We start from the raw sequence: 24,367 nt of genomic DNA, 5'->3' as shown, positions 1-24,367 counted from the left end.
ATAATATAAAATTTTGAATAAGCTAGCATTATCGGTTCTTGAGATATTTTGAATTAACACCCTTTTTTTAAATTGCTATGTTAAAAAAGCACCCATTAAATGTTTTTAAGAGTCCATTCTGCATCTTTAAAACTTTAATTTAGATTCTAGGGACCTTCAAACGTCAAGAAATGTCAAAATTACCAATTCGACAAACCGGACCGATTACAATAACTTCCTATTTGAAGTTAATACTTTTATCAACGCAGATAAGCAACTTTACGCAGGCCAAAAACCAGATTGTTTGTCAAAAATAAGATTATTTGTTTTCAAGAAACGTGAAAGTTGAAAGTGAAACCGGAAAAATGAAAGACTTTCATTACTATTGAAAAATATGGCAAAACTGAAACAGGTCAATAATCAGCTGCAGAAAGTCTGGTAGCCGGAGTTTCGAGAACGGGAATAACATTCGCAAACGTCCATACCGAAAGAAAGTATGATGTCGAAATGTCCGAGTAGAAAACATTTGTTAAAACGGGTAGAATATGTGGGAGAATCATTTTGACAAATATTGAATGTATATCATCTAAACCAACTGATTTAGAGTTTGTACTTAAGATATCTTTTACAACATCAGTTTGTTCTACTCCTGAAAATTGAATAAAAATATTAATGTTTATATTGGATCGATTGCAGGTGCAACAAAATTGGTATAAGGTCGTTGGAACTTAAAAAAATTGCTGAATCTTTTTCATATTTTGTAAAAGATTGATTCTTTTCATTTATAAATTTGCTTTATAACTTCTTTCTTTCTTAAAAAGAAGATAAGTGCTCAAACGCACTTTGGTGGGGTTGATTAAATTTCAATAATACAATTTGACAACATTTAACTGTAAAATAGTTATGCATCATATTCAAATACGCCTTATAAGTAAAAAGATGAGTGTGTAATCCATTTGAATTCTATTGTTAATTTTATTTTGTTTGTATAAAGATCATTAATGACTCATGTATATCCAATGTTAGTGTAGCATCGGGTTAACAAAACGTTTTGACAGTTTTTTTTCAGTAAGATTGATTTAGTATATCTAACAAAGTAACACTGTATAAGAACTTGAAACCTTTGTTAAGAGTCATCCCATAAAATTTAGATATATCTTTCAATCTTATCAAACATACATTTTATGGAGAAACCTTAATTGCTCGATATAAAATATTCACTTAGTTATCTTTTTAATCAAACTTTACTCTATTATTTACTCTAATATAATACATGATTCTTAATCTGCCTTTATAAGTAGAACTTTTGTATGTGACTTTTAGACAATTATATTTGTTTTATATTCAAGGTTAATCGTTCATCAATTGTTGGAATTTAAAATAAAATGATATATGATTATCTCCATTGAAAACACTAACAATGAGTTGAGTTTTATGTATCGGAAAGATAGAAAAAAAGTTTAATTGTTAAATGGTATTTGAATGATGATATTTAATTTTTTGATGCTATCAGTAAATTTATAATTTTTTAAACAATAAAAAGAATTAGGGTGTATTTATAAACGGAGAAAATCTGCGCTAGTACAATCGTATTTCTTTTCTGATGCATTTCTGAACGCACTCTCAATGCAGAATGTCTGCAGTAAACAAAAAGGTCTGCTTTAGTCCGATTTGTATGTAAACAGAGTTCATAAACGTCAGAGAAAAATGGCTGTTAAACCAATTTCGTTGAACTTGATTTTTGATTTGATTTCCGAAAAAGAAAAGAAAATTATAATTATTTCTGCAGCCAAACAAATTCACCTGCACAATCTGCCTGACGCTGACAACAGTCTGATGTTTAACAACGGTAGGTACTGCAGTTCGACTAGGTTAGTTCAATTGAAAATCTAACTTTATGAATGCAGATAACGGAGTTCTTAGTTTGGCTGACGTTTATGAATACACCCTCACTAGAATCACCATTGCACGCTTGTAATATAATAATTAAATCTAATATTCTTGTATGAGGACTTTTATACAGAGCCAATATTTGTGTATTTTTTTCCTTAAAACATACTTAAAATAATTAAAAAGAAAAATATTCAAATACCACCACTTGAATCATCGGGGACAGTTCATACCTCTAACGATAACAAAGCAAATACACTAATTGCAAAACTTGTGCTAGTAATCATAATACTACCATAAACCTTTTCAACGATCCTTGTAGAAACGTCTGTCATTGAATTCAATAGAACTTCAATTAGCTTATCTGCAGAGGAATTCATTTCTGTTAAAAACATTGAATATTTGATATGTGATCTTAAAAAAAAAAAAATCTCCTGGAATGGATGGTATTCTAAATCAATTCCTTAAAGAACTTCCAATAGGTGGATTTGTTTATTTAGCTTCTCTAAAATTTTAAAATTCAATATTTTCCACTAAAATGGAAGATGGCAAAAGTTGTTCCAATATTGAAATCTGGAAAACCCCGATGTGATCCACTAAGTTATACGGCAATAAGCCTATACTCAGTAGTATAAGTAAGATTTTTGAAGAATGAAAAATTAGAATCTTTTCTTAATGAAAAGATAAAAAGAATATCATAAAAATACAGCAATTTGGTTTCCGTAAGGAACATAACACGTCACACCAGGTTCTAAGAATCTGTAGACACATACAACAAAATTTAAAGAAAAAAATCAACAAGATTAGTTTGTTGAAAAAGCTGTTGACACTGTTTGGCACCTTTTTGGTTAAAGTTGTACAAAGTTTCTTAAGTGATAGAAAATTTATAGTTTCACTTAATAGACACAATTCAGTCCCGAAAACTATTCCTGCTGGGGTTCCTCAAGGATCAGTTTTATCCCCTACTTTTTTTTAATATTTTTGTCTCCGATTTTCCAGTCATGCAAAATTGTGAATTTGGTATGCATGCACATGACATTGCGATATTCTCATCCGATGAAGATCCTGTCAATATAATAAACAAAATTATTTTATTATTTTCGAGTATTATAAACATGGGAAAATTGAAATTAATGCTGGGAAAAGTCAAGCTATCTTTTTCACCAGAAACAGAAAGGTTTGTTTTTGAACTAGACGTTTTATCCACTTTAATAACAGTGACATACTTTGGGTCAGCTTTGTCGAGTATTTAGGTATTTACTAAGATAAGAAGTAAACCTTCTTATTGAACACACACAAATGACAGCAAATAAAATAATGTCGGCATAAAAAGGTCATTACTTATTAAACACAATAAACTTATTATTTTTAAAGCCGTTTTTCAAGCAATACTTTTATATTGATCTGGATAATATGGAGAATTTTTCTCTGGAAGCATTCTAAGACGTTCTCATCTTTCTTTGAAAGGCTCCAGGCCTCAGCGCCATAAATGAAAACCGGGATAATGAGTGTCTTATGGATGGTGATTTTAGATGCTCGAGAGAGGTCTTTACTTCTCAATTGCCTTCTAAGTCCAAAGAAGCAGCGATTTGCAAGAGTTATTCTTCGTTTGATTTCAGCGATTTCAGGTAGACAAAATCCTTAACTACCTCAAAGTTATAGCTGTCCATGGTGGCGTTTTGTCCAACACCTCGTTGTTCAATGTCCTTTTTTGATGATAGCATTTACTTGGTCTTGACCTCATTGACCACTAAACCCATCTTCTTCGCTTCCGTCGCAACGCTCAAAAACACTCATACACAATTCTTTCCAGAACGACATTTAAGAAGTTGCATGACAGTGCATCGCCTTGTCTAAAACCTTTTTTGACATCAAATGCATCGGTAAGATCTTTTCTGACCTTGATAGAGCAGCGTACATTCTCCATCGTCATTCTGCACAAACGGATAAGTTTGATAGGGATTCCTAAACTAGACATTGCTCTGTAGAGCTCTTCCCTATGGATGCTGTCATACGCGGCTTTAAAATCGATAAAGAGATGGTGGGTATCGATTTGAAGCTCTTTTCTCAAATTAGCCGTTCGCATTCGGCATTAAACTGTAGGTCACCTTCATCTCTGATAACATAACTCACACACAGGAATAGTTGAGAGTTGTAAATCACTAGGCCCTAGTTCTCAACGGACTGTATTGCGCCACCTAATTTTTTTTTATGAATTTAATCTATAACATCAAAAATTGAAAAAGTAAAATTCACTGTATTTCATAAACTGCAAGATAAATTTAACATGTACTTTAGCCCCAGCAACATGTGTAGCTAATGCTATTAAATTGTAATTTTTATGAAACGTTTGGAAGTTTGAAATAACGCCATCTATAAAATGCTGACTCTATCAAGTCAACAGATGCTGCCAACTACTAGAATCGTTTGGAGCTACCGCAGTAGAATACGTCATGCACAGCTTATTCAAACGGATTCTCTGGTAACAATTAATATTAGATGTTAAATTTCTTTATCAAATATCGATTCTAACACCAAGAAACGATTCTGTTTTTAAAATAAACTGAAACGATATGGGAATGTCAAGAAGTCCCTCGATTGTGAAAAGGTACAAGACTTCGTGTCACATAACTTGGGTGAAACATTATTAGTTCCAATATCTTAACCAGCTCGGCGGCGGCGTTGGAAATGATAAAAATCGAATGGAATCGGATCCCATTATAGGTCCTAAAAATGTATCGTTCTAAATCAAAAGACTTCAGTTCCTCATTTATGTTATAGTTTCGCTATGACAATTAATAAGGCGCAAGGATAAACACTAACAAAAGCGGGAATAAACTTAGAAAAGTCACGCTTCATAACTTAAACAATTGCAGCGTTACTTTTGATTCCTCTTTGTTAATTTTGATTGTGAAAAAATTACCATCTAATTGGACTGGAATGTCCAAAATGTTTGATATTTTGATTTTCTCTTAATACACTTGCAAAGCCTCAAGAAACAACTATTAGGCCAAAATCTACGTTAAAATCTCTTTTTATTCCATCAATATGAACGGAATATTATGGCGCACATACATCGTGAGCATATTCAAGAATTGGCCTGACAGGAGAAAACATACAGAATTTTATTAACATATGGATCACGAAACTCACGAGAAAATCTTTTTAAAACCAAGTGTTTTGTTAGCTTTTTAAATAACATAATTATAATGATCAGTACACTTTAATTTTAGGATCTGAATTCTCTATCAAACGTGATGAATTCATTATAAAGTCATAATTAATTATTTTATGTTTGCGTGTAAAACAAATTGTCTTACATTGGTCGATATTTAAAATCAAACGATTTTTATTTCAGTTTTCCCAAATTTGATTTAGATTTTCATGTAGCTCTTTACAATCTTTGATCGAATTAATAATTCGAACAAACATAATCTACAAAAATTAATAAAAGAAAAATAAACAAGTAAATTAACAAATAAAATAAACAATAATGGATCTAGGTGACTCCTTTGAGGTACACCATAATTTACTTTAATTTGACATGAAAGGGAACTCCTGAACCTCATTCTTTTTTTTTGTTTAAATATGACGAAATCGACATAACGAAACGTTCGTTAGGTCCAATTTTAGTTAATTTATTAAGAAGAATTTCATTACTTCATCTAACGATGTCAAATCACATGATCTTGATGGATAATTTAAACGTCAAATTACACGACTTGGAAACGTCTCATACAGTAAAGCCGTGTTCTGTGACTTGTTATACCGTCTTGCACAGGCCCTTCCATATCATCCATTCATGGTCATAGGGCTCATGACCCCCTGGGAGATGAATTGTATGTATTTTTGTAAAAATTCCCTTCAATTAAAAACTTATCGTATTGAGTTAATGGATCCCTTTTATATTTTGAATTATTTGTGTTTTTTTTTGTATATAAACAAAATTTGTATTTTACTTTCTAAACTTTGTTGCAAAAAGTACCACTTTTAACTGAGGGCTAGGCCAGGAACATAATATGAATCTAACATTAAGCTCTACTCCAAAAACTTAGAACAATTTCATCAAATTTTGACCAATGGATGATCCAGTGGGGCGTCATGTGAGCCATAAAGCTTATACAGTTAAGTTGTATAAATAAAGTTAGAATGCTTTCATATGAAGAAAGTCTACTATGTAAAATAGTTAGACTATACCTTGCTGGACAATACCGTTCGAAAATAATTCAAAAACTATAGTTGTCACTTTAGCCCTTGAAATGTGTACATTTAAGGTTAAGATGTACATTATGTTATTTAAATTTTGTTAACCCCCTTTAAAGTACATTTTTAAGCGGAAAGTAAAAACTCGTCTATATATTAAGCACGTGACCACCCCCCCCCCCCCCTGATTAAAATTCTTGATCCTCCCTTGAAACTAGAGCCTAGTGACTTACAACTCTTAACCATTCCTGTGTGAGAGTACTGCTGTCAGGGATGGAGGGGACCTACAGTTCTTAAAGCCGAATCCGAACGCCTAATTTGAGAAAGCACTTTTCATGACTAGAATCTTTCTTGGAGAATTTGTCAATTCTTCGCAAGAGGAAGAACCCGTGAAAAAAAAACTTGAGATGGCATAGGCAGGGATCGAAATCAAGACCTCTGGCATATTTTGTTGTCCTTTTTTTCTTATTCCAAGTATTTTTCTTCTTTAATTTATTTTATTTTAATTTTTTTTGCCGCTATGTTTGTTCTACTTAAAACTAAACCCTTAAACTATAAAACAAGTTTATAAGCCAGCCAACGCTTCAAACTCCATAAAGAATACCCGCTATTAAGCGCCGATTGAAGTCACCAAAACTGGTTCTCCAGCTTCCCCTATCAGTTCGGTTCCGTTCGGACACAGCCCTACCGAAGGAGCTCTACTTCGCTTTGTGCCATGACGTCCCGATTGTACAGGAGTCGCCTATCCACGGTTCATCGTCCGACGTGGTAGATTAGCGGAACTGCCAATCTATCCTGTATCAGACCGCGTCTGTCTGAAAAGAGGAATGTCTCTGATGAAATGAAGCCGTTCAAGCGTGCACTTTCAAACTACTCGTCGTTCGGATAGAACACCCCAAAAAATTAAATTGTTGGTCGAAGAAAAAGTCTTGCAATGTGACCTCGAACGAGTTTTATCACGAAATTGTCAATTCTGTTGATTCGAGCTCCGTTTTATACACAGAACGAAAAAAGTCATCCTATTGACTATTTTGGTAGTCAATATGACTATTTGGTAGTCAATTTTCAGCCGATAACCGCGATAGTCAATAGACCAATTTTCGGTTGTCAATTTTGGGATCCGAAATTTTTGTACAATTCGATAGTCAATATGACAACTGTGGTAGTCAATATGACAACTTTGGTTGAAAGAAATTGAAACTACGGTTGTCGTATTGACTAATGCGGTAGTCAATACAACAATTGCGGTTAGTCAATATGACAACTGCGATAGTCAATATGACAATTGCGATAGTCAATATGACAACTGCGGTTGTCAATACGACAACTGCGGTAGTCAATATGATAACTGTGATAGTCAATATGACAATTGCGGTAGTCAATATGACAAATGCGGTAGTCAATACGACAACTAAGGTAGTCAATGTGACAACTGTAGTAGTCAATATGACAACCACGGTAGTCAATATGACAACCACGGTAGTCAATATGACAACTATGGTAGTCAATATGACAACTGTGGTAGTGAATATAACAATTCTCGATAGTCAATTTTCGGTAGTCAATATGACAACCAAATTGTCGTGTTGACTACCGCAGTTGTCATATTGACTACTCAAAATTGACAATCGAAAATTGTTTTACTGACTATCCAGTAGTCAATTTTTAAAAATAACGTTGTCGTATTGACTGTTTTGGTAGTCAATGCCACAATTGGCCAAATTTCAGGTTGACTATCGACGATTGTTAATATAAGAACTTTTTTTTTCTGTGTAGGACCTCGTTGGAATAGTAATACACGTAAGAAGATTCGGCTGTTTGATATAAGCCGGTACAGCGTCGTAAACACTGCCGCTCAAACACCCGAAACTTCTCCATCTGGGAAGGGGCACCGTTGAACCAAAAACGATCATTGGCCGTATGAGGGCCATGTAGCAAATTACATTCCCTCTGGGGTCAAGCCGACTGCTGTAAAACAGCCGTTTCTTCAGAGCGAAGGCTCCTCTGGGCCTGGTCAGAGCAGCATTTATATGTCTATCGAAGTACAAATACTGATCTAATCAGATACCTATAGGTACTTCCCAGCCCAACGCACTACTCATCATGCCACTGGTACTTACTACTTGCTAAGTTAGTTTTAATTATTCTTAAACCAGTTATTTCTTCGATTTTCAACGATTCATTATGCCAAATGTCAAAAATTCAACTAATGTTATGACATTTGAAATGACAGCTGAGTTTGACAGTTGATGTAAGATGACTGTATTGTTGTGTGTTAGGAGAAATAAGAGAACAGTTGCTTGCAGAAGAAAAACCTTCGAAGACAGTTTTAAAATAATCTGAGAACAGGTTCGAAAATGGCTCTACATTTCGAAATATCATACTAGTTGGATATCCGTCAAATTGACGTTTACTCCAAAACATATTGGGGTTCATTTTTAGAACACAATCAGAATTAGAAATTAATTGAAAGTACAAGAAGTTTGAATAAGTGACAAAGTCGTATATTCTATTCAGGCACATTAAATGTTTATTTTGTATTTCCCACAAAAATTAACATTTATGCATATTTAAAGAATGTACATAAATGACTTTCATCAATAAAATTGAATGATTTCAATTTTTCCAACCCGCCTCTCCCCCCCAAAAAAAGAACCAAAACAAAACAATGTATTTTATGATCTCACCCAAAAGCATCTTTCTACATCGAATTACATCAACGCCATCTTTATGTGTGTTTAATATTAAATTGAATTTCAGTTGAGTTGAAAACGTTTCGATATGAATTATGAGAGCTCATGGTATATGGGCTATGTATGTTATTTGTTTTGAATTTATAGTTTCATTTTAAGAACTCTTTAATGAAAGCAATTAGATTTTGTATTTCATTAGCGCGAAATGCCAAAAGATTATAAATATTAACACAACTCAAAGTGTTACCATGTAAACACATATGCCAGCATTTGCGATAATAGTCTTGCGAAGAAGATTTTCCTTTTAGTAATAAACTAACGTTCGTTATGACTATGAGGCTACACATTATATGAGCTGTAAGAACTTGAAGAGCTGTGAGAGCTGTGAAGCTGTGATAGATGCCAGAGACTTTCAATTCCTTCCAATATCCAACCAAACATACTCGTAGATGTGGCGATGATTTCACTCACTCACATCGCATCGCAGGCACACAGGATAGAGATTTAATAGATACAAATATATCTACGTGCATCATGTTCAAATATTGACAAACAGATGTGAATAAAATCGCGTGATAAATTTAAATTTACAGGATTAATGCTATCATTTTCTGAGTGGGTGGTTTGAAAAATAAATTTTAAATACTCGTTTATAGGGAACACTCTCGAAAGCGCGTTCTTATTGGAATTTCGTTTTTCGTTTCGTTTATTTTCAATTTCAGATTGTTTTTTAACATGTTATTAGAGCTTATAATGAATGAAGAGCAATTTTTAAATGTTTGAATAACATTAAACACAAGATGTATGTCTTATTATGTTTATCATACCTATTAAACTGTTTGCTTTTATAAACTTTTATTTTTGTTTCAAGTAGATAATGGACGCTAAAATATTGTATCTCTAAAATTATTAGTAAAAAATTGAAAAAGAACTTCGATTTTTAAATGTGATTAATAAGATAAAGGCATTAATCATATAAATATGGGGAGTTGCGTACACAGAATATGAGCTATAGGAGCAAGGGCGGATCCAGATTTTAAATCAGGGGGGTGGGGGAGTAGTCACACAGTTAACATAAAGACAACACATCCCTTAAAAATAAAATGTATTACGATTTTGCAAAGTACAAATTTGTATCTTCCAGAAACATTTGAAATTATTATCTTCCCATAGGAAGTTATTGTAATGGGTCCGATTTGTCAAATTGAAAAAATTTGTCCCTAAATGTATCTAGAGTCTTAATAAAAGATTTTTAGAGAGATGTAAGAAGAGATATAAGTAAATTTTATTATACAGATAATAATTCAGAAAGATGCAGAAAGGGCTCTCAAGAAAATTGATTTGGTGGTTTTTTTACCACAGCAGTTTAAAAAAAGGTGAAAATTTTTTGTTAACAGTAAATATCTCACGAACCAATAACGCTATACACTTGAATTAAATTTTATATTATATATTGAAACGCGTTACTAAATAAATATATTTTTTTTTTTAAATTCCAATTTACGGCTTTTTTATAAATCAAAAGCTGAAAAAAAATTTGTCACCGCGAAAATTTTACGAATACAAAATGATTTTATCTCCACAACAATTTTGTGCAACGAAAAATAACGTTTTCAACATCTGGTAAAAATGAAAATCGAATTGACAGTTTTTATTAAAAAAAAATAAAAACCTAAAAAAAAACATTACTCAAAGTTGGCAACAATTTATTTTCGACTTAAATATCTTTTCAAAACTTTGAGATATTGGCTTGAAAATAATTTTATCGTATGAAAAATATTGTTTTCAACATTCAGTAAAATTTTGACAAAATTGAATTGACAATTTTCTTACAAAAAAAAAATAAAAGTTGGTAAAAATAGATTTTGGACTCAGTTATCTTTATTAGCTTCAAACTAAGAAATATATTTTGAGAAAAATCAAACTTCGTTTTTTAACAAAAAATAAATGTCAAAAGCATTACCAAAAGTTCGTAAAAATTGATTTTCGACTCAAATATCTTTTTTAAAATTAAAAATATTGACTTCAAACTAATTTTACTCAAAGAAAATATAATTTTCGATATTTAGTTAAATTTTTATTAAAATCCAACAGTCAGTTTTTTCATAAAAATATATAAAAATAAAAAATATTTAAAAAATAAAAATAATGTTTGGTTCTCGATATCTCGTGAAAAATAGAAGGTATTAACTTAAAATTCATTTCATTCATCCAAATTGTATTTGTTTATATAAGAAATAAAAACTTTAAAGAAATGCTACTAAAATTGTTAAAACTTGGTTTTCGACAAAAAAAATCGTTAACAAAAATAGGTTTTGAAATCAAACTATTCTATCATATTCAAAATGTTGTTGGTGATTTTTATTTTTTTTAGAATAATTTAACTGATACACTTTTTAAGAAAACACAAAAACCTGCAAACCTTTTAATCAAGACAAATTGACAGACGGGATGGGAAGTTATCATTGTGGGTCGCATCGCAGACTCTTTTTAACTTCCCATAGGAAGTTATTGTAATGGGTCCGATTTGTCAAATTGAAAATTTTGACATTTCTCGACGTTTCAAGGTCCCTAGAGTCGAAATAAAAGATTTTTAGAAAGATGTCTGTGCGTGCGTGTGTACGTACGTTTGTACGTCCGTACTTTTGCGACGTTTTTTTCGTCGTCCATATTCGACTTCAAATAAATTTTGTTATACAGATAATAAGGCAGAAAGACGCAAAAAGGGCTCTCAAGAAAATTGCGTGGGTGTTTTTTTTACCATAGCAGTTTGAAAAAGAGGTAAAAATTTTGGTTAACCCTAAATATCTTACGAACCAAAAACGCTAGAGACTTGAATTAAATTTTATATAATATATTGTAACGTGATACCAAATAGGTATATTTTTTGAAAAAATCAATATAACGGTTTTTTTTTATAAATCACTAAAACTGAAAAAAAAAATTGTCACCTGCAATATTTTACGACTGAAATATGATTTCATCTCTAGTTTTTTTTATAAAAAATAAAAATCTAAAAAAAAACATTACTCAAAGTTCGTAAAAATTGAATATCGATTGAAATATCTTTTCAAAAACTTGAAATTTTGGCTTCAAGCTTATTTTATCTTATAAGAAATAATGTTTTCAACATTTTGAAAAATGTTGAGAAAAATCGAATTGACGGTTTTTTTACAAAAAATAAAAACCTACAAAAAAATTGTATAAAAGTTGGTAAAAATTGATTTTCGACTCAAATATCTTTTCAAAACTTTGAGATATTGGCTTTTATTTACTTTTATCTCTTAAAATATCTTGTTGTCTACATTCAGTTAAAGTTTGAAAAAAATCGAATTGACAGTTTTTGTACAAAAAATTAAAAACCGAAAAAAAAATTAACAAAAGTTGGTAAAAAATGATTTTCGACTCAAATATCTTTTTAAAAATTTGAGATAATAGGTTCCAACTAATTTTTTTTTTGTAAGAAATATTGTTTTCAACATTAGGACAAATTTTGAAAAAAATCGAATTGACAGTTTTTTTTACAAAAAATAAAAACCTAAAAAAAAATGTATAAAAGTTGGTAAAAATTGATTTTCGACTCAAATATCTCTTCAAAAATTTTAAATATTAGCTTCAAACAAATTTTATCTTTTAAAAAATATTGTTTTCAACATTTGGTAAAATTTAAAAAAAAATCGAATTGACGGTTTTTTACAAAAAATAAAAACCTACAAAAAAATGTATAAAAGTTGGTAAAAATTGATTTTCGACTCAAATATCTTTTCAAAACTTTGAGATATTGGCTTTAATTTACTTTTATCTCTTAAAATATCTTGTTGTCAACATTCAGTTAAAGTTTGAAAAAAATCAAATTGACAGTTTTTGTACAAAAAATTAAAAACCGAAAAAAAAATTAACAAAAGTTGGTAAAAATTGATTTTCGACTCAAATATCTCTTCAAAAATTTTAAATATTAGCTTCAAACTAATTTTATCTTTTAAAAAATATTGTTTTCAACATTTGGTAAAATTTAAAAAAAATCGAATTGACAGTTTTTTTTACAAAAAATAAAAACCTAAAAAAAAATGTATAAAAGTTGGTAAAAATTGATTTTCGACTCAAATAGCTTTTCAAAACTTTAAGATATTGGCTTTAATTTACTTTTATCTTTCAAAATATCTTGGTGTCAACATTCAGTTAAAGTTTGAAAAAAATTGACTTGACAGATTTTTTTACAAAAAATTAAAAACCGAACAAAAAATTAACAAAAGTTGGTAAAAAATGATTTTCGACTTAAATATCTTTTAAAAACTTTGAATAGTAAAAATAAACTAATTTTATCTTATAAGAAATATTGTTTTCAACATTTGGTAAAATTTTTAAAAAATTCGAATTGAAAGTTTTTTTTACAAGAAATAAAACTCTAAAAAAAAAAACAATACTAAAACTTGGTAAAAATTTACTTTCGGTTCAAATAGCTTTTCAAAAATTAAAAATATTGGCTTCAAACTTATTTTATTCCACAGAAAATATTGTTTTCAATATTAAGTAATTTGTATATAAAAATATAACAGTCGGTTTTTTCATAAAAAAAATAAAATCTACTAAAAATAGTACGCAAATATGGTAAAAATTGATACGAGTACATATGGACAAACTTTTAAGCAAGACAAATCGACGGACGAGATGGGAAGTTATCAGTGTGGGTCGCATCCCAGCCTCTTTTTACATTTGGTATTGCAACCTGTTAGACATTGAGTTAACCAAGGTTATAGGTTTGGAGATAATTGGTCCCATTTTGTCCTTGAATGTTCCATTAGTTCAAATACTTCGATTTTATATCTCTCGATCTATAAGATCCAAAACATTTTTTATGTGATTGAGGTAGGAAGATTTCGGTGGCAACTCCAAAACACCAACATTCTCTAGTTCTAAGAAGTTTCTCAATAACAGGTTAGTGTGTTTCTTTGGCGTTATCTTGTTGGAATATACAGTTTCCTGCCGTATTTGACCGAAATGTTATTGCATATATGACTACCTAAAATATTTATTTATACATTTGGGCATTCATTCGGCCGCTAACTTAACATAAGCTACCGAATCCTTTACTAAAAAATGAATCTTTGAAAAAGCTTTAACACAAGTTAACATGAATATTTTTAATTTCTAGGGTTGTAACTTTGTTCTGGGTAGTAACCGTGGCATGTTGGTTAGTGCGGTCAAAAGTTTTTTTCACGGTTACTGCCTTTTGCGAGGAATTAAGTAATCCTTGTCTTGAAAAGTGCTTTTTTAAATAAGCCGTTCAGATTCGGCTTAAAACTATAGTTCTCCTCCATGAAGAATACTTAAACGATTTAATTAAATAAATCATATGCAAGAATGTACTTTAACCACGGATTTATTCCTTCCGATATTCTTGAAAAGCTTATTATTACCACTACCTTCAGCTTAAGGAAGGATTTTAAATGTTATTTTTCCAAACCAAAAATAATTAGTTATATCTTTGGTGAAAGATTAAACAATGGAGTAATAGGAATGGTAGGAAATTGTTCTTGAATGTCCCATAAAAAAGGACAGATGATATATTAGAGCTTTTAATCTTTATTCTATCAGTAAGCGGACATTAGCCAAAAATGTTGCAATATAAAATTAGCTTTTGACACATATTTTTCTTATTTCACTGTCAAACTTTGCGCCACTCAAAAGATTTTTATTATTTCGTCCCCTCAGAAGCAAAGTGACATAAGTCAAGCTTAATAAAAGTGCTTAAATATTTGTCAATATTTTAAAACATGTTCATACAGAAAATTATTTCTATAATTTGTAATTTAATTTAAATATTAACTATATAAATAATCGATTTAAGAGTTTTGACTTATGTCACTTTGCTTCTGATACAATGATATAATATGAAAAAAAAAATTACCAGCATTTGTCAGATTCCTCAAACAACGACATCTGACAATTTCAAAATTTGTCTTGTAAATTGTAAGTTCACACTATGTTCTACTAAATCGAAACTCAGGTGGAACTACTTTGCCGACTATGTGGGGATCAACAAATAAAAACGGTGATTGAGTAGGTAAGTTTAGGTTGATGGACTAGCGATCCATTGTATTATCCCGAGGTATAAAACTTCTATTAGAATAAGTGCTCAAACCTTTAATATTTGTATGGATTGTCTTGTTCCAGTCAAATAGACGATTTAATTAACTCCAATAGGCTGCATTCTGGAATATCTTCGAGTTCTTCTAGATTATTGCGAAGAAAAATAATTTGTTTTTTGTGTGGCATAGTAATAGGCAGTAGCATAAGAAGTGGGCAATCTTCTTGTTCCTCCTCATCACTATATCTTTTGCATATGTCATCGGTGTTATCCAATATTTTGTGTCATGTAACCCAATATTTTGTGTCATGTAATTTTGCTTACAAGAAGTGATAAAGATTTTGTTCTATTATATTTTATATATTATTCTATATATTTTCCTGACCATTTCCAAGGCACTTCTATCTTACATAAGTTTCTTGAAGTTTCTTGTTGCTTTATAAGCTTTTCATACCAAACCCAAAACCGGGTTTTCGGCAAAAATTTTTCGTTTTCATTTGACATTTAAATTTGTTTAATACTTTTAACAATTTGTGATTTAAAAGTTTTTTTCTTTTCAAATTATTTGAGAAAAAAAATGAATTCTAACCAATCCAAATTGTTATTAACGTAACACTAGCTGGTTTAGAAAGAAAAGAGTTTCAACTGAAGTTCTGGGGACGGATGGAATGGGCTCACGACATGAACCAACAAGAACTACTAGCTCACTTGGCTGCAGCTATCCTCTTAGTTCAATTCAACCGGGCCAAACAATTCACTAAGGAGAAGCTAATTGTGTAGAAAATATATCATAGAGTCAACAACAAATAAAACTGTTACAATAAAAATTAATTTTATTTAAAACATTTTCGTCTTCTTTTACAACAAATTTAATGCAAAATACTGAGCTTATGACTTTTGCTTCGGTTGGCCAAATGTACCTTCGGAATTGCCATATATTGTGGCCGTCCGAGCAACTTATAGGCTGGGTTGAGAAGATTCTTAACGATTTCGTGTAGATCCTTATGGCCGGAGCAGAAAAGGTCAATTCCTAGTTCCAGATTCGTACCAAAATCACACTCATCCAGTGCGATCACTGGGCTGCAATTTCTTAATGTTGGCATCGCTGTCCACCAAGGGGCGATAGCCCACTGAACTATGAGCAAGTCTCCCTCGTGCTTGGGTTTGTCACGCCAGTAGCCATAGTGAATTCCGGTTCCTCACTTAACAAAGAGCGTTTTAAATTTTGGAGGATCATAAAAGAACCGCCAGTGCCGGAAATAATCACTGGGGCTTTTATTTTCGACGTTGCCAATTTTTCCCACAATTTTTCTATTGCCACGCAGCTCCTCCAAAGTTTCCTTTTTTTCTCTTCCATAATCTGTTAATACAAAACAAAAAGCAATAATTCTTATTTTGTAAGGAAATTGTATAAATACGAGTAATATTACTTACCACGGCCAAATTTATTTTAAAATGAAATATTTGTTTTGTTAACTTCCCATAAGAAGTTATTGTAATGGGTCCGATTTGTCAAATTGAAAATTTTGACATTTCTCGACGTTTCAAGGTCCCTAGAGTCGAAATAAAAGATTTTTAGAAAGATGTCTGTGCGTGCGTGTGTTCGTACGTTCGTACGTCCGTACGTCCGTACGTTCGCGACGTTTTTTTCGTCGTCCATAGCCCAAGAACCAGAAGAGATATCGACTTCAAATAAATGTTTTTATACAGACAATACGGCAGAAAGATGCAGAAAGGGCTCTCAAGAAAATTGCGTGGGTGGTTTTTTTACCATAGCAGTTTCAAAAAAAAGAACATTTTAGTTAACCTAAATATCTTACGAACCAAAAATGCTAGAGACTTGAATTAAATTGTATATAATATATTGTAACGTGACACTAAATCAGTATATTTAAAAAGAAAAATCCATATTAGGCTTTTTTTATAAATCAAAAAATCTGAAAAATAAATTTGTCACTTCCAAAATTTTACGACTAAAATAGGATTTCATCTCCAAAACAGTTCTGTGCATAAATAAAAATGATAAAATTTTGAGAAAAATCTAATTGACATTTTTTTTTAAAGAATAAAAATCTAAAAAAACATTACTCAAAGTTGGTAAAAATTGAATATCGATTCAAATATCTTTTCAAAAACTTGAAATTTAAGCTTCAAACATATTTTATATTATAAGAAATATTGTTTTCAACATTTTAAAAAATGTTGAGAAAAATCGAATTGACAGTTTAAAAAAAAAAATAGAAACCTAAAAAACTGTATAAAAGTTGGTAAAAATTGATTTTCGATTCAAATATCTTTTTAAAAATTGTAGATATTGGCTTTAAACTACTTTTATCTTTCAAAAAATATTGTTGTTAACATTCAGTAAATTTTTTAAAAAAATCGATTTGACAGTTTTTGTACAAAAAATTAAAAACCTAAAAAAAATTAACAAAAGTTTATAAAAATTGATTTTCCACTCAAATATTTTTTCAAAAATTTGAAATATTCGCTTCAAACTAATTTTATCTTATAAGGAATATTGCTTTCAACGTTCGATAAAATTAAAAAAAAAAAAATAAAACTCTAAGTTTACTTTCGACTCAAATAGCTTTTCAAAAATTAAAAATATTGGCTTCAAACTTATTTTATTTCACAGAAAATATTGTTGATATTCAGTAATTTTTATATAAAAATACAACAGTCCGTTTTTTCATAAAAAATAAAATCTACAAAATATAGTACGCAAATTTGGTAAAAATTGATACGAGTACATATAGACAAACTTTTAAGTAAGACAAATCGACAGACAGGATGGGAAGTTATCAGTGTGGGTCGCATCCCAGCCTCTTTTTTAATCATTAATTTGAGCGCTGAATGTTTCGAAAGGTTTGTTTGTTTTCTTCAAGTTTGAATTGCTACTAGTTTTCGAGAGGTTTTACGAAAACCGGGTTTCGGACTTGGTGTGAAAAGCCTATTACTGTAATCTTTAGGAAAAGCCTTACGACCTTAAAAAGCTTTCTAAAATAAAAAAAATCCAAAAACCACTGTCCCATGACATTTCTAGTCAAACTTATCTAACTAACAGAGTTCTCACTTAGGTATAATCAATATACATACACCCGACAACCATACTTACTTTTTGCACAATTGGTACGGTATTTCGGCTATAGGTTCTGTATTTTTTGTTTTTGTGTACCTAAAATTTGGACATTGTTCACGAAAACACGGTAGGTGTGTAGATCAACGGAACATCAACAACACTTACAATTGAATCAGCAATATTTTCAGAGGATCCTACGATAATATACAGGCCTTATGAAATCAACAACGCTTCCAATGTCTTCGAATTTCTTCACAATTACACCGATATTACGTCGATTAATAAGACCATAATTATCACGTAACCTTTTCTATGGTCGTTGTTTTGTTTAAGAACGACATATTATCGAAAATAGAAAACATAAAAAAAAATATTATGACAGCCGATTTTGAAAGGTCTGAAACACCAGCACTACCACCGACACAAACGATTGTCTACTAAAAGCTATCATTTCATATAAGACAAAAGAAAACAACTTCAATTTTTTATTATTAACGAATTTGTAAAATAAATATCAACTTTTTAAAAGTTATATTACAAATTTCTCATATCAATGCTTTTTAATCTATTTTAGGAAGCAACTCAATTAAACTATTTTTTTCATTTGATTTCCTTAATTTAATTTCAGAGCCACCAAAGGACATTCAGAGTGTTATACTTCACATATGCATACCCTGAAATTGGTTTAACCGGAAATCCCATACTTACTAAATAATAAGGAACACACACACAAATCTTTATAAATGGTTCTAAAGGATATGCACGTACGTGAAAACCTTACTATGGACAATCGTAATACAACATTTACTACGCGACGTGGGTGCATGCTTTCATTTACAACGCTTATCCTTGTTGGAGCTATTTTCATATGCACTCTGTTGGCGGTTAGTTTTATTATCTATAACTTCGCTTCCTGCGCTCACTTGGTTCAAGATAGCGAAAATATAGTATGCACTCCACACAAACCACACTTGCAGCCAGGTCAAGAACGGAGTTCCACTGCTGGCAGTGGTAGCAATGCCGATGGCTCTGACGACGATGGGGAAAAAGACTTGGATAAAGATGTCAGATTGCCGAGGTCCGTTGTCCCAGAGAAATATAACATCTCATTAATTCCTCATCTTTCTAACAATACCTTCAAATTCGAGGGTGAAGTACAAATAATTGTGCGGGTTGTGGAAGCTTGTCAGAATATTACCATGCATGTCACAGAATTGAGAATAGCCCAAGAGGATGTTGCTGTTCGAAAATTGAATGACAATGGCAGCGGCAGCGGCAGTAGTAGCGGTGATAGTCTCCGGATACGGAAGCAATATTTTGTCGAAGCAAAGCAGTTCTTTGTCATTGATTTTTATGAGGAACTACAAAAGGATACTCATTACGAGATTCGCATCAAGTTCTATGGGGACATACTGGACTATTTACAAGGATTCTATCGCAGTTCCCATCAAGTGGGCAACGAAACAAGGTAAGCCCAAAGACACTCGAGGGACATGTACCTCATACCTTTATAGTCTTTACACCTCTCTATATACCTCTGCCGCCGCAGCCAGCGGCTTCTGCCCGTCCTTATAGTGACTGGAAGTGGATTCGATAAAATCTGTGAGATTTACATAATTGTGTTTTCTTCTATATCTGTATCTTGTGTAGGTGGCTTGCCTCGACTCAATTCCAGCCAACAGATGCCCGAAGAGCGTTTCCTTGTTTTGATGAACCAGCTCTTAAGGCTACCTTCACGTTGAATATTGCGCGCCCATTGAATCTGTCATCGATATCAAACATGCCAAAGAAAGAGGGACCATTGAGGAAAGTGTAAGTATAGAACTGAAATTTTGAGAGAAGTATGTTTATTTATGAGTTGACTATGTGTACTCGAAAAGCTTATAAAGGAAGGTTAATAGAGAAGATAGGTTAGGTATGTTCAAAGTACGAGTTGTAGGGCAAAAGTAGAAAAGTTGGTGGGGGCTTGGGAGATAACGTGGTAGCGTAGCGGTATAGGTATGGTACAACTTGTTGTGTTTTGATTTTAACGTCAGTTTGAGTTCGATGCATGTTTGAGTTGTTTCTGGATTCTGATTAAGGTTTTGAGTGGATAGTTATAAAATACAGTGGGGTTTACGAAATGAATGTTTTTAATATTTAAATGTTTACAAACAAAAGAGCTTAAATCATGTCATGGAAATTAAATGAATTTTTGGAAGAGGATCAAAAACTTATAAGTTTTAATAAATAAAGACTGTTTTCTTTTATACCACTTTTTACTTCAGAACAAGGGAAATGAATTTATAAAGCAGATAAATTAGGGTTAAATTAGGGGTTGTAAATACCCTTTTAATGATTGACCTCAGTGACAATTATTAAAAAAGGGGAATAGAATTAAAATGGCAATACTGATGCACATCGACTTAGGATAAACTAACTGACCTTGAAAAAATTACTCGGGCCATTTACTAACAGTAACATCGCTCAAGTTTGAAGATCTATCGTTGTTTTCGAGGAACGCAATTAATTGTATAAAATAAAAGATTAGTGTGCAATCCGGCTTTGACCAAACCGTTAGGTTAGATTAGGTTAGGTTATAGTGGCTGTCCAAGATAGAAACGGACAAACTTAGGCCAGTTTAATGGCCCATTGTGATACCACATGAAACTTGAGGCTTCCTCTTAAGCTCAATGGAACCAGCTTGAGTCCCTTGCGAAACGTGAGAGGCTGATTACACCGATATGATTTAGATCGTTTAGATCGTTAAAGAAGAATTCTCCTAGATAATTATTGCGTTTTCGAGCCAGAGCAGGGCATGAGCAGAGAAGATGAAGAACCGTTTCTTCCCCTTCCTCGTCCATACAGCTTCTGCAAAAGTCATTTGAGAATACGATTAGTCTCGTGGCGTGCTTTCCTATTAGACAGTGTCCGGTTATGACACCTATTATCGAGCTTATATGCGATCTGCTTAGAGAGAGCAAGCACCTTGAACGTTTTAAATCCAGTGTTGGCCAGATGTTTTTTGTGACTTGACACGTGGTGATGTTGTTCCACCTGGTGCCTGCCCTTCTCACAGCGTGTTGCATTATCAGCAGTTTACAAGTAGCGATTGGTATGCCAGTACTTGCCAAACGTGGTAGGATGGGCTATACTGTACCGTTCCTGGCGAGTTCATCTGCCTTACAGTTACCTGGAATGTCTCTATGGCCCAGCTCCCAGCAAAGGTGAATATGAAACTGTTCTGCCATCTCCATTAGAGATGATCGACAGTTATTGAATTTTATAGCGTTTGTAGAGGCAGAGTCCAGAGATTTAATTGCAGCCTGGCTATCTGAGAAAATACGGATAACAGATGTTGATATCACGTTTTCTTTAAGCCAGGCCAAGACTTCCTTTATAACCAAAAGTTCCGATTGGAACACGCTAAAATGATTAGGAAGGCGGAATGAGAGACTTAATTTCAGTCGTTCAGGAACACACCTCCACCAATCCCTATCTTTGTTTTTGACACATCTGTGTAAAAATGGATTGACTCATCCTCCAAGAATGTCCTATCCTCCCAAAAAGATCTGGGAGGTATAGAAATCTGGAAATTTCTGTCGTGCAGTCGGGGGATGGTGTAGTCCATTTGCTTTGGAATTGATTCTAAATACCTAAGAATTACGGAGAGGCCAATGTTATTGTTAGTCCACTGCGACGAAGCTTTGAGGCGAATAGCAGAGCTTGCAGCTATTTGTTTGCTAGATATGTCAAGAGGTGTTAAGAAGAGCAAGATGTCCAGTGACGCAGATGGGGTCGTGCGAAGCGATCCGCTTATACATAGCCAAGCTGAACGTTGGACGTTATTTAGCTCATCCCTGTTTATAGCTTTCTCTAAAGCAGTCCACCATACTGCCACACCGTACATTAAAATCGGTCTGATTACCGATGTGTATAGCCAATGCGTGATTCTGGGTTGTAAACCCCATTTATTACCAATAGCTTTTTTGCAAGAAAAGAGAGCTACAGTAGCTTTTTTGACTCTTTCCTGTACGTTGCGTTTCTAATTTAGTTTTTTATCTAAGACAAGACTTAGGTATTTAGCCTCGTCTGATAATTTTAATTGGATTCCTTTAATATAGGGAGGGTTGACAAATGGAATTTTGTATCTCCTCGAAAATAAGACCAGATCGGTTTTGTCTGGGTTAAGTCTGTATTAGTCTGTCCAAGGCATTTTGTAAGAGTTCTTTTAGGGTATTAAGGAACTGTTATAGCAACGTCGTCCGCATAGGCTATCACTCTGAAGCCTTCATTCACCACTAGGTTCCAGAGGAGAGGGGATAGAACACCACCTTGCGGTGAATTAACTCCCCAAGCGAACTCTCTACATTTAGAGATGTTAGTGCAGATGTAATTGCAGATGTGTCCACGTTGTTGAAAGCACCTTCAATGTCAGGGAAAGGAACCTAATGAACTCTTTATGATGGAGGGAATATTCGACGGTGCGTACTAAGGTGTATAACGCTTTTTTTCCACCGATTTACCTTTACAGTAGGCATGTTGAGACGAAGACACAAGTCTTGTATCGATACTTGCCCTTTAATGGATATCAATCAATCTTTCCAATGTCTTAAGGAATAATGATCATAGACTTATAGCTCGTAGGTCTTTAGGGTTGACTTGCGAGCATTTACCTGCTTTGGGTATAAAAACAACTTTAACTTCTCTCCATGCCAAGGGGACATGGACCAGTTAAAGACAGCTGGTAAAAATTGCCTCAAGAATAGGTGCAATTATGTCAAAAGTCTTTTGTAACTCGGCTGGTATTATCCTATCTGGTCCTGCAAATTTAAATGGTTGGAACTGTTGAGAGCCCATTGTAGCTTGTAACTTGTGATCAGACCTTGTGGATATGTTGTATCCACGTATATAATTGTTGCAAGTTTCGGTAAAAGAACTACCAGGAAAGTGAGTGTCCGATAGTAATTCATTACTTGAATTTGTCCAGGAGCCGTCTGCATTTTTCAAGCAGCTTGGCATCGCTGGACTAGTTGAAAGAATTGTCTGTAACCTAGAGGCTTCAAAAGTTTCTTCTATCGTGCCACAGAAGGATCGCCAAGAAGATCGCTTAGATTTCCTTAGTGCCTTCTTGTAGATTCTTAGGGATTCTTTGTAAGAGTCCCAGTGAGAGGCTAGTCTTGTGGCTTTGCCCGGTTGAAAAGTTTCCTGCATTCTTTCCTAAGCGAGTCAAGCTCTGAGGCCCACCATTGTGGTTTCCTCTTTCCTCTTATGTGTATAAGTGGACAAGCAATTTCTAGCGATCTATTCATAGCTGAGGTAAGGTCATTGACTTTGTTGTCAAGTTCATTAGCGTTAGAGGAAGGACTATATAGTCCCGTTTCTAGTAAAATCTGTAATGAGTTCCTGTATGAAGCCCAGTCAGTTTTCCGATAATTTCGAATAGTCAATGGACTCCTGTTATCATCCACATGTATATTAAACTGGATATATCTATGATCAGAGAACGAGTGTTCTTTGAATACTTTCCAGTCCAAGATCATATAGTGTACCGTATCTGAGACTTCTTGTCGAGTTTTAGTTATGAATGTTGATTCATATCCACCATTACTTACTAAGAGGTTAGTACCAAGAATATAGTCAAAAAGAGACTCACAGCTCTGTCGTTGGTATTCGTGCTACCCCATACGGTATGATGAGCGTTAACATCGCTCTACTTCAGCGACGGCTTTCTCCAGGATTTTTCCAGGGAGAGGGCCAAGGTGGCCATGGCCAAGATACGCCGACACTAGCCAGAAACTTCCTTTGGTTGTTTCCACCCTAGCTACGGTGGTTTCTTTGTCACTGAAATGATGGAGTAAAAAAACATTAATGCTACGTTTCACTAGCATGCAAGATCGAGATTCACCTTTATCTGTCACACACAGTGTGAAGTACCCAGGAGTCCTGAGTCCTCGAACAACAGATCCGACAATTCATGGCTCTTGGATCAGGACAATGTCTTCCCCGTTTCTTGCCAGACGGAGAAGAAGTGAGGCTGAGGCGTTTATGGAGTGTTGGAGATTAATCTGTACTAACTGCAGCATTTTGACTACAATTAGGCAGATCAACCTCCACCACGGTTTTGTTTCACATGGCCTTGATGCCAACCACCTGCCACTACTGAAATTAGGTATCGCTTCCTTCATATTCTCGTTGCTTCCAATAGCAAAGAAGGGTCCATGGTGAGCCACTACTCCCTTCTATATGTTGGCCGCAGGAGATACGGCAGCAGGCTTTGACGCCAAGCCTTAAGAAGTACCGGTCTCATCGTTTTTTTCATTTTTATTTTAAGTTTTGTTTTTGTACATCTTGGTCCCACGAGATGCGAAGAAAAGAGGTCCGGCTGCACAGTGATTCGCATGTACAGATAAGGCTTGTTAATCCGGAGTCCCCAGGTATCCAGATACTCCG

At 33.2% G+C, this 24,367-nt stretch overlaps 1 protein-coding gene across 1 annotated transcript in view; it reads left to right on the top strand.

Annotated features, from left to right (window-relative positions):
* Nucleotides 1-24,367, top strand: part of LOC129954013 (aminopeptidase N) — a 102,414-nt gene that overhangs the window by 73,050 nt on the left and 4,997 nt on the right. The window contains exons 2-3 of the mRNA XM_056067606.1: nucleotides 18,564-19,403; nucleotides 19,586-19,747. Of these exons, the coding sequence (XP_055923581.1) occupies nucleotides 18,679-19,403; nucleotides 19,586-19,747 (887 nt within the window). The 5' untranslated portion in view covers nucleotides 18,564-18,678. The remainder of the gene's footprint in view (nucleotides 1-18,563; nucleotides 19,404-19,585; nucleotides 19,748-24,367) is intronic.

The sequence above is a fragment of the Eupeodes corollae genome, chromosome 1 (genome assembly GCF_945859685.1).
Source record: "Eupeodes corollae chromosome 1, idEupCoro1.1, whole genome shotgun sequence".
Lineage (NCBI taxonomy): Eukaryota > Metazoa > Arthropoda > Insecta > Diptera > Syrphidae > Eupeodes > Eupeodes corollae.
The sequence above is the reverse complement of the archived record's forward strand: the minus strand, read 5'-3'. Positions and strand labels throughout refer to the sequence as shown.